A 12,311-nucleotide genomic window follows, 5' to 3' on the forward strand; every position below is an offset into this window, starting at 1 on the left:
ACTTCCCTGGTGCTACCCCCCGCTGCGGGGAGGCGGAACCGGAAGGTATTAGATGGTTCCGCCCCAAGCGCCTGATGGAACCAGATAGGTTCCAGACGGAGCTTGGGCCACCTCCTGTGGACCTGACCCGCCCCCGAGTGGAGGACCTGGTAGACGCATGGAATAGTGCGACTACCGGGGCCCTAGACCGGGTGGCGCCTTTGCGGCCTCTCCTGCGGCGACGAACCACCCTGGCCCCTTGGTTCACCGAGGAGCTAAGGGTGATGAAACGCCACAAGAGACGCCTAGAGAGTCGTTGGAGATCCTCCCATTCCGAATTTGACCGAGCACAGGCACGAGCCTACTTGAGGACGTACCTTGTGGCATTAAGAGCGGCCAAACGTCAATATTGCGCCGCTCTTATTGCGTCCGCAGATAACCGCCCTGCCGCCCTGTTTCAGGTGACTCGCTCCCTCTTGTTTGAGAGACTGCGGGAAGCCCCTTTACAGGGCAGAGCAGAGGAGTTTGGGAAATATCTACAGGACAAAGTCGCTCAAATCCGGATGGGATGGGCCCCTTTCAGTGGTCCAGTAGAGACGCCCGTGGCGAGTCTTGAGGGACCGCTTTGGGAGGAGTTTGACTCAGTTGCCATCGAGGATTTGGACAGGTTGCGTGGACGTCTGCGACCTACCACATGTTTATTGGACCCGTGTCCCTCCTGGATTGTACTGGCATCCTGGGAGGTTACGCGACTGGCTCCTGGGCCTAGTGAACGCTTCGTTGGGTGAGGGGTTTCTACCGGCCGCCTTGAAAGAGGCGGTGGTGAGGCCCCTGCTCAAGAAGCCTTCCCTGGACCCAACGGATCTAGTCAATTATCGTCCAGTCTCCAACCTTCCTTTTTTAGCGAAGGTTGTAGAGAGTGTGGTGGCACAACAGTTCCTACGTCACCTGGAGGAAAATGATTATCTAGACCTGCGCCAGTCCGGCTTCCGACCCGGGCACAGCACGGAGACGGCCTTGGTCGCATTGGTTGATGATCTCTGGAGGGCCAGAGATAGGGGTTGTTCCTCTATCCTGGTCCTATTAGATCTCTCGGCGGCGTTCGATACCATCGACCATGGTATCCTGTTGCACCGGCTAGAGGGGCTGGGAGTCAGGGGCACCGTTTTACGGTGGTTTGGCTCCTACATCTCTGACCGGACGCAACGTGTGTTGGCAGGGGAGCAGAGATCGACCCGGAGGCCACTCACATGTGGAGTGCCACAGGGATCGGTGCTCTCGCCTCTCCTGTTCAACACATACATGAAACCGCTGGGCGAGATCATCCGTGGTTTTGGGGTGGGATATCATCTGTATGCTGATGATACTCAGCTATACATTTCCACCCCGAACCACCCCAATGAGGCCGTTGAAATGATGTCCCGGTGTTTGGAGGCCGTACGGGTCTGGATGGATAGCAACCGACTAAAACTCAACCCTTCCAAGATGGAGTGGCTGTGGCTTCCGGCCTCCCGGTTCAACCAGTTGCTTCCATCTCTGGCCATCGGGGGCGTGCAACTAGCCCCCATGGAACAGGTGCGCAATTTGGGCGTCCTCCTAGATGCCCGGCTGTCCATGGATGACCATGTAACAGCCGTGGCAAGGGGGGTGTTCCATCAGGTTCGCCTGATGCGCCAATTGCGCCCCTTATTGGACCGGGATGGCCTACGCACAGTCACCCATGCGCTAGTGACGTCTCGCCTGGACTACTGCAATGCTCTCTACATGGGGCTTCCCTTGAGATGCACTCGGAGACTACAGTTGGTCCAGAACGCGGCCGCACGGGTGATTCTGGGGAGGATTAGATACTCCCCTGTAACACCTCTCCTGCGTGAGCTGCACTGGCTTCCTGTGGTCTACCGAGTGCGTTTCAAGGTTTTGATTATGATCTTTAAAGCGCTTCATGGCACAGGACCTAGTTACATGCAGGATCGCATCCTGCCCCATACATCCCTACGACCAATTCGCTCACACAGAGAGGGACTTCTCCGGGTGCCGTCCGCTAAACAGTGTCGGGGGGCGACACCCAGGAGCAGAGCCTTCTCTGTGATGGGCCCAGCCCTGTGGAATGACCTCCCCCGTGACATCAGGATTACTTCCGATCTCCGCTCCTTCCGTGTACAGCTGAAGACCCACCTCTTTCAATTATCTGGCCTGGCTCAACCGTAATTTTTCTTACTCCTCCTGACTGTCTTTTTAAATTTTTTAATTTTAAATTGGGTTTTTTACAATTGGGGTATTTTAATGGTGATTTTTAATTGTCTAAATGTGATGTAATTTGTTACCTCCTCCGTGCATGTATGTCTTTGTATATATGTATGTTTATGTGTTTGTACACATGTTTCATGTTTTATATGCTCCATTGTACGCCGCCCCGAGTCCTGTCTGGAAAGGGAGCGGCTAATAAATTCATATTTATTATTATTATTATTATAAGTTTCATTTGGTTTAGGGCTGACTAGCTCTACAGTTTAGAATCTGCCATCTGGGTAGAGCTCAACACTGGAACATTGAATTGAATTTATTGAATTTATAGACCGCCCCCTCTCCTCGAGGGGACTCGGGGCAGTGTACAGACAGCAAGCTAAAAACCATGTACAAAATAAATAATCTTAAATACCTCTAAAATCAGATTAAATATTAGGCTGTACAGTAATAAAAATTAAAAAGCAACCTAAAAAGACTACCCCTAAAAATTTAAAATACAGGCTAGAAAGATTAAAACTACGGTTAGGCCAGGCCAGCTAAGTGGAACAGGTGGCTCTTAAGTTTCTTGCGGAAGGAGCAGAGATCGGTGGTTATTCTGATGTCGGGGGGGAGGTCATTCCAGAGGGTCGGGCCCATCACAGAGAAGGCCCTACTCCTGGGCGTCGCCTGCTGGCACTGCCTAGTGGACGGCACCCGGAGGAGTCCCTCTCTGTGAGAGCGACATGGAAAGAAAATGTTTAAACGGGGCAGACTAAAACTCTGCCATTTTTGAAGAATACCAATCCTCCTGAATAAAGAGTCTCTGCAACTGAAGGCATGCATTCCAAGTAAGTTTCAGCTGGAGTTGAGATGAAATTGGGATTCAATCAAAGTTCTGTGAAGTTGATCCAGTAATTCAGGGAACATATTTCCCTAAGTCTCTAGCATAAATTCCAAAGAGCTCATAAGACTCATTTTTGATCAGAGTGACACTGAACTGCACTGGATATTTCTACTATCCCCAGCCCTGTTCAAATATTTTAAAAAACTATGGAAGGGAATATAAACCCTCCAGATCTATCAAACCTAGCCAAATAGACTAATGCTCAAGAATGATTGAAACATCTGGAGAACACAAATTTCCCATGTTTGGTATTTTTAAAAAATCTTAATTTTTTTCAAGGTATTCTTGAAACCAAAACAATTCATTTTGTTGACACCAAATTAGCTTTAAACCCAAATAATACAGCTGATACTTCTTATGAAATTTATTATATTTGCAACTTGCTTTTCCATTAAAAGGACCTAAAGTAAATTAATGAATCATATCGCAGCTAAAATACTACAGTAAAAAATTAATGAATAGGGAACATAAACATCTATCCCAAATTGAGTTCCATCTTGATGACCCATGCTATTTTCTTGGCAACAATAACAAAAAACGCTGTAGGCTTCTTTTGTTTTTTGTTCTTTTAAATTTTCCAGCTAAGTGTACTATTCAAGTTCTAATTGCATCCAACATTACTTATTAAAGATGGGCCAAGTTTGGCTAGGTAACAAGCTCAATATTTGCAAGTCCTCCATTAGCCCACAGTGATATCTCAGATCATGTTCACCATATCAATAGGAAGACTGATATATAACCATCATTTATAAACTGCTTTTATCTCCTTACATTTTCATAAAGATTACAAGTTTGTACGTCAGAACTACGAGGAAGGGCAACTAAGATCAGGGCTTAAGGAATGAAAACGGCTCCCCCAACAGTTTCACAATTCAGTTTTAATTCCTACGATATCTCATACTATTATTCTTCTAGCAAATGATCAACTTTCATGGATTTTATAAAGTTATGGGGTTTATCTTAAGCCTGCCTGTGTTTTAATTGTACTTTTTAAAAATGAAAATCTAGTTTTAGACTAGGTTAAGTACATAGTAAGAAATGGACTAGTTAAGAATAGCACAGTGGGTAATTCTAACCAGCTCAAGGTTGACTCAGTCTTCTATCCTTCCGAGCAGTGATGGGTTTCCATTTTTTTTACTACCGGTTTCCTTGTGCACGCACACACACAATATGCTTTTGCGCAGGCGCAGAAGCATCCGGGCAGGTGGATGGAGCCTCCCGCCGCCACCAGTTCGCCCAATCTGGGCTGAACCAGGAGCAACCCACCTCTGCTTCCGAGGTTGGTAAAATGAGGACCGAGATTGTTGGGGGCAATATGCTCTGTAAACCACTTAGAGGGCTGTAAAGCACTAAGACTATATAAGTCGTAGTGTTCCTTTATTTTCCTCATGCTATGAATTGAGCTTCTTTGGGAACTGTGCTTTTTAAAACTTTCTTTAGCTTTCAGAAAAGGACAAGGCTGCTTACTTTTTGCTTTTGTTTTGTTTTTAATTTTTACAATTTTGAATACTCTAGAACAGGGGTGTCCAAACTTGGGAACTTTAAGACTTGTGGACTACAACTCCCAGAATTCCCCAGCCAGCCATGCTGGGAGTTGAAGTCCACAAGTCTTAAAGTTCCCAAGTTTGGACACCCCTGCTCTAGAAGATAAAATCAGAATACCAATTAAATAAATAATTTCCTTAGCCTTTTAAAAAGAAAAGACCTTATTGTCAGGCTAGATTCAAGCTTTTCTGACTATCATATTTAATTATTCAATTTACAGGTTGCCTGACTCCCGATGCCTCTTCCTTTGGATTCAGAGGCATTCCTTTCAATTGAGTTCTAGTTGGATGTTGATTTTCTACTTAATTTCCCAGTTGCAAAGAAAAGCATATCATGGTTTTTTATGTGTTTGCAGATTGAAAAGACACTATTGTCTATTTCTTCTGGATTCTGCAGGAAGTTTCTACTGCAAGATGAACTGGAATTGGCTTAGCTTCTAATATTAAAACATGGGAAACTATGATACATATTGATACTTAGACGTCAAGATTATCACTGCTACATAATGAAACTTGCTCAGTGCAGGGAATCAAAATGGTTTGGATCATTTCCTGCAGTTAACATTTTTTACATAGCTTAACTTCTCCGAATTGTCTCATATTGTTAACAATACTGAGCAATTGACAAGTCCTAAAGAGAGAAACCTCTTATAGACTATCTGCATGAAACATTTTTAAAAATTGCACTTGTGACTTCTAGTTTTGATGATTTACAAAATGGAAAATAGAAAAAAGTGAGCTTTTTTTAAAAAATCATACAATAAAAGAAAAAAATTGTAATTATATTTGCTACAGAGCTTCTCTTTATTTTTTAATTCATTTTTACTGCAGTTTTTTCTTTATTCTTTCTATTTTGTGTTTGTGCTAGTATTTATGGTCCTTTAAAATTTTTTAATACAATTTATTTTATTTTATTTTTTAAAAAAGAGGAATATGAACTGTTCTCACAATGTTGTAGACCTGTCCTAGGGTCACCAGAGGGCAATGAAATAAACCAAGTTCTGTCTTGATCAAAATTCTGAATTTCCATACTATTTCTTGGAGCTGCTGGCAAGTCAGTCACAACAGCATTTCTCATTTTTGTAGTAATAAAATGCCAATGAATCATGTGAATGTTTATTTGCTGCTTAAGTTGACGCCTAATGCCAATTAACACACGTGGAAGCACTAACAATGAATTTGGAGTGGTGGATGATCTGTTGAAATATAATTAACTGAAATAGTTTAAAAAAGAAATTATACCAAAACAAAGAATAGGGAATGTAACACTTATATCATGGCATACTAATGCCGTTGTAGAATGTAATACAAACACAAAGTGCAGAGATTTAAACCAAAGATACATTCTACAAAATATCCTTACCATTCTGTTGTCCCCAAATTCAGGTCTTAGCATGGCGCCAAAGCCAATGAAGGTAGTCTTCATTGGCTTTGGCGCCAGGCTAAGACCCGAACATGAGGTGCAGGATTGATATCCTTTTATTGAAGCGCTTCAGCAAAAGGGTCCCAGCCCCCCAAAAAATATGCCAGAACCTAGAACAAAGGATTCAGCAAGTTTTTATAATTTTTTTAAGGCGGGATAAAGAAACTGTCTAATAGGCTTTTTGAAAGTTATTTAAAGAGTCCTCTATTGGCTTCACGCCATCCCTATTTCTAAGTCTTAACTAATAAACACTTCAAAAGTTATCTGACAGGTATTCTATTGGCTCTACTTCAACCCTATTCCTAAAAGTTAACTAATAGGCATCCTAGAAGACTTTTAATAACTTTTCTATTGGTTCTGTCTTAGCTCTTGTTTTCTACATTGAAAGGGGCCCCACCTGTCCGCACTCCCTCTTCCTTTATCTTTGTTATGCAGGCTTTGCAAATACACATCTCTTCCCTTTCTTCTGAGTCCATGCCATAACCTTGCATTTTTACAGCAAATGGCCCATCAATTCAAACCCCAGTCAATTATAGCACTCGAATCCTGACTTATCCTAATCATGTGTTTGGATTGGGAATTTGTATCTTTTTGTCATCCACTTACAATGTATTTTTTCTCTTGGCAATAGTTAGCTATTAGACAATAAACATTTATGGATTGATCGGTTCTTGCAATATCCTTTGCATTTTTTACACACAGCAGCAATCCTGATGGAACATTGCAAAATTGGTCCATCTCTGAACCTTTCAGAAAGCCTGAATTGAAGAGACTAGAAAATGCAAACTTTTCCTCCCTATGTATAAAGAGAAGCACAACTGTATGTGAGGATTTTTCCTCTGTTTAATACTTTTTGGAGAGAAGCCAAGCTTTTGGAATGTAACAAAAATTTGTATAGAAGACCCACAACTGTTCTAGAAAATATGAATGTCTCTATGTTCCCTGCCTACTTGCAAGTGATAACTAGAATTCAGAAGCAAAGGATGGCTGAAGATGAATACTGCTTAGTGGTTAAGTGACTGTGATGCTGGAGTGTGGAACATGTTAGAGGCAGGGCTGGCATTTTTCAGCTTACAGCATATTTGTTTTAGAAAAGAGAAGACACAAGTCAACAAGAGAATGGTGTGTGATAGCCAGAAGGAACACTAAATTGTTATATGGTTTAAAAAAAGGAGTATAGTCAGCAGAGAGCTATATTAAGGATAAGCAGTCTAAAGTCTGAGGACAAGTGAAGAGAAACACAGAGAGAGAGAGAAATGCAAGTGTTTATACCATGAACTGGGAGGCTAAGAAAATATTGCACAGTGTATAAAGGGACTGTAAAAGTAAATACATTTTAGAAGGAATGGGGGAAAAAATTCTACTGTTCTTAGAGGAATAGTGTTTGAAACAAATGCAGAGACTGTATGTGAGCTGGACTCACTCTATTTTGCAAATAATGAAACATTTTTGTAACTAAATTAATACATCTATAGAAAATAAATAAGATGCAGAGTAAATTAGACATAAGAGTATGATTAAAATTATACATAAATAAAACCTAAACACTATCTGTGAAACAACAAAAAAATACTTCACAGGTGAAACATATGTACCTATGTGCCAGCTTTCCTCTGTAGGAATGATCCAAAATAATTATGTGGCAAATTCGTACTTTCCAAAGTTTCCTAAAGACAAGAGGCTGGCAGCATAACTCTGCAGAGATCCCTATTTCTGGATGTAGGGTAGGAAAAATTATATCAATGAGGGAAAATACCCACATAAAGCTTACTTTATTTAACCGTATAAAATGATTGGCAGTTCCCCATTATGCTTTTAAATCTACCAAACAACCAAATGAAATAAATGTCTACAAAAGTTACTCACAGAATATTACAGATTGAATATACATAAAAATGATTTTAAAACAGCCAGATTATAGAGAGATGACTTGACTTGAATTAAATATCTAAAGCTTAAATTCTATACTACCAATCCCCATGACAACATTCTTTCAATCTCAATAAGACTTTTTTTTCTTAATTGTAATCTGTATTATTTAAATTTGATAGACACAACCGATAATGTAATTTTTTTCATGAATAATTCTCAGTGATCTGACCTTTTAAAAGCTTCTTGCATCTGACTGGAGAAATTAAGATGTAAAACATTAAGCTATATTGAGAAAAAGAGACATGGAGAAAGGGTCTGATTAGGATGCCTGGAACTACTTCAACCTTTTCTATTCCTGAAAACATCTTAATTCTTTCCATTTAAATGGGTCAAATACCTATCCATAAGATTTATTTATGAAAAACTAGCACATCAAGAATGAAATGGCAGGAAAGAAAATAGGGAAAAGTATGGATAAACAAAAAAAAAAGCTCACAGTTTGAGCAACTTCTTCTGATTAAAGGACCAATACCCACATGTTGTCAAGATCACAGATGACCTTATAACAGTCAGTCACAAGGCAATATTTCTCTCCCCAAGTTGACAGACCAAAACAGACAGATAATGATAGCATGATAGGCTGTGGTCTAAGCCCAAGACGAAGTAGAGAAGAGTTGCTGGCATGAAACTTCAGTTATGTGAGTGCTAAAGCAAGACTCAAGTTTGCTAATTTGTACAATGTAAACTTAATATGCTTTACTTTTCACAGGATATTGCTGACAATCTGTAAAAATACAGATAGCAAGCCTTTCCCCATTTTTTTTAAAAAAAAAACTTCGTTTCAGTATATAACAGGAAAGATTTTCTGGGGCAAAGGAAAAAAAACCAGACATTTTTCAACCTTAAACTCATCTCCCAAAAACTGCACATAAAACTACAGGAAAGAAAACAATATAAATTAATGAGAACCATCCTTAGTCCTCTTGGGAGGCGGAATGAATAATAAAGATGCAGGTATTCCTTAGAATAAAGTTTATAGTTCACTGAAAAGTAATGAGAAGGAGACTTTGGGAAAGGACATTAATACAGTAGCAGATCACCATTTTTTTCCATGCCACTACTTGCTGCTATCTCTGCTATTTCTGATATAGTCAATATATTCAGGATAAATACAAAAATTAAAAGGATTAGAATATTAGAGTTTATTGTGTCACCTGACTTGATTTATACAATTGTATGGAAGCTTGATTTGGAAATATCCTACATTTCTAACTACATAAATATAAAATATTTTATACTATTTCACAAAGTAAAATTGTTCTCAAGCGAATAAACAACTCGAGCTTGCAATTATGAGAGTTACATGGTTGTCACTGTCTTCTGTTCTTTTCTTTATATCTAACTGATGTGAAATCATTAGCCAACAAATCTCCCTGCTGATATTTTACTTTGCTCGCTATCCCTTATGGAAAGAAAACTCAAAGGTAGTGATGTCAGTCATCACATATTTTCTAAAGAGGCTCCAGATATTAGCTATTCAAACAGACAGCAAACAATACTGGAAGATATTCACAGTTCTGAATGGAGTTTCTCCTCATTATGAACGATAGCATGAAAAAGTACAGCAGTGCCAAAACAATATCTGATATAAATACACTGACCTTAACAATGAGATTGGAAATAAAATGGGGAGCTAGTCTTCAAGGAGTCAAAAAAAAAACCCTCTTTTCTCAGCAATGTACAGGTAATGCAAACCTGGGCCTGTGGGCACAGGTGGTCCTAATCTGATCCATGGCATTGACAGCAGGGAGCAGGCATCAGCAGGATCAACTGCAGGGCAGCATTGGCAGGTGGGGTGTAAAGCAGAGTCAGCATTGGGGCATTGGGGCAGCATCGACAGAGGAAAGCAGCTTTGTGGGTAGAGTGTTGGCCGTGGTAGGTGGGGAAGCAGCAATCCTCCACAAGAGTCCCAGTTAATCATCTGACCCTTTTAGAAAATTAATTGCCCATCCCTGGGCTAGTGGCTACAAAACTGATAAAGGTAGTGCATGGCATACAACCAGTAGTCTAACCACCATTCAAAGTTATGAAGGCATTAATGTCTGCTTTACAGTCTGTCAAGCACTTCCTGCCATCATAAAACATGGCTTTGTGTTCGTGAAGGGTTTGTGATCTGGGTGCTTGGCAACATGGTATATTACAACTAATTGCCAAGTGCTCTGTGGCACGTGATGATCATTTGCAATCTTCCCTGCCAGCTTCCCCAGAAAGTCAATGGGGAAGCTGACAGGGAAGGTTGCAAGCTGCTACCACATGCCAAAGAATCCCCTCTCCTCCATTCATGGCAGGTGAAGGGACAGAAATCCTTTGATGAGCTGCATGATCCCCATCACCTCATCTCTCTAGCTCAGTTCATGAGTCCCCTTCTGAACACAGAGGAGAGAGGAACCTGTGCGCTGTAGTGGAGAAACAATCTTCGTGATCCCTGCCTCATTTCTCCAGCCCAGCATATGAGTTCACCTTCATGCATGAAGAGGAGATATCTGCTCTTTTTCAGCAGGCAGCTGTTTAACTCTACCTGCTTAACAACTGCAACAGGGACAGCTGGGATTGAAGTCGTTGAGAGAAGCAGTCACGTGGATATCTTTCTTAATTACCTTACCTGAGACTCCAGTTCCAATTGTAGACATAAGTTGAGAGGATAAGTTGTAATGGCTTTTCTCAGTCTGGATGTTGTAAGGTGACCTGGAAGCACTTTTAAGTTTATCCTTACCTTTTGGTAATCATTTTTAGATTTCAAGGCAGACTCCATTTGTTCTGGGGTGACTGTATAGATGGCAGACCGATATTGTGTCCCAGCATCATTTCCCTGCCGCATCCCTAAAAATAAAGGAAGGGATAGAATGTTTAGTTAGAGAACTCCAATGTAGTTCAATAATAACAACAGTGGAATGCAGAACTCTAGAGTAATGGATCCTATAAGATAGAAATCCATAGAATGGAGAACTTAGAATGTCTTCTAGAAACCCCTTGGGTCCACTACCCATGGTCCCACTTTCTACTTTGGACCAGAATTTGACTTCCAGTTGATACTATATCGCCTCCTCAAATGGTGTTCGCTCATGTCTTTTTGTGTGAGAAGGAAGCTTTCATAACATGTGATGTTTTTCTGGTGATTAAAGGATAAAAATGCAAAAAGCAAAAAAAAATAGTTTAGTCACCTTTCTAAGTAGTATATAAACATGTGACTAGAGATCTTCCTGTGGGAGACAGACCAATCTCAAAGATGATAAACAAAATCAAATTTTATTATTAAAAAAAATAAAGCAAACCTGAAATAAAATCAGTTTTAAATACCTAAAATGCAAATGTAAGGTTTTGAAGGAGATAAATTCAGAGCTGATCAGATCATGATTATCCATTTGGTTAAAATTACAACAGAAAATGCAATTCTGCAGCTAATCACAAACCAATAATCATCAGATAGAAATGTTATTGTTACATAAAGGTTCTATCAAGAGATAGTGTTTGGGAAGGAGACTTGGCTCTTGGCCTCCCAATACAGTGGAGGCTGTGTAGCACCTTTCTGGAAGTGGGTGCCATTTTGGAGCAACCACAATTCATTCCATCTGCTCCCAAAATGGTATCCCCTTCTGGGATGGCACCACATGGTCTCAAATTTTAAGGGTAGGAAGGCCACGTGGTAGAGCAACAACTTCCCAAAGACCAACCCCCAAAATAAGTGACTGAGCCGTGATAGGAGGGGTCAGGAGGAGAGTGTGGAAGCAGTAGATTAAGAAGCTCAAGGCCTGCAGAGACCTACCTGCCCCTGTAAGGTGGGGCGGCTTGAGAAAGAGTGATTGTCCGAAACCACAGGGTTTCATGCCTAAGGGAGACCTAGATCTTATAGTCTTCTGGTTTCTAGACTATACCACAGCACCAAACTACTGCAGGTAGTCCTCAACCTATGACCACATTTGAGTCCAAAATTTCTGTTGTTAAGTGAGTTTTCTTGCCACAGTTGTTAAATGAATCACTGCAGTTGATAAGTTAGTAACCTGGTTGTTAAGTGAATCTAGCTTCCCCATTGACTTTGCTTGTCAGAAGGTTACAAAAGGTGATGGGGGTTGGACTAGAAGACCTCCAAGGTCCCTTCCAACTCTACTATTGTATTGTATTGATCACATGACCCTGGGACACTGCAACCATCATAAATATGAGTCAGTTGCCAAGCATCTGAATTTCGATCACATGATCATAGGGATGCTGCAATGGTAGTAAGTGTGAGGAACAGTGACGTGTGGTGAGCTTTACGGCTGGTGAGGCCGGTGACGTCATCAGCGTGAGCCGCGGTCCCCTTCAT

General features: G+C 41.0%; 1 protein-coding gene across 1 annotated transcript in view; it reads right to left on the reverse strand.

Annotated features, from left to right (window-relative positions):
- Positions 1–12,311, reverse strand: part of MSRA (methionine sulfoxide reductase A) — a 224,203-nt gene that overhangs the window by 69,606 nt on the left and 142,286 nt on the right. The window contains exon 5 of the mRNA XM_081943808.1: positions 10,722–10,828. Coding sequence (XP_081799934.1) covers positions 10,722–10,828 — 107 coding nt within the window. The remainder of the gene's footprint in view (positions 1–10,721; positions 10,829–12,311) is intronic.

The sequence above is a fragment of the Natrix helvetica genome, assembly GCF_964273705.1.
Source record: "Natrix helvetica genome assembly, chromosome: 2".
Classification (NCBI taxonomy): Eukaryota; Metazoa; Chordata; class Lepidosauria; order Squamata; family Natricidae; genus Natrix; species Natrix helvetica.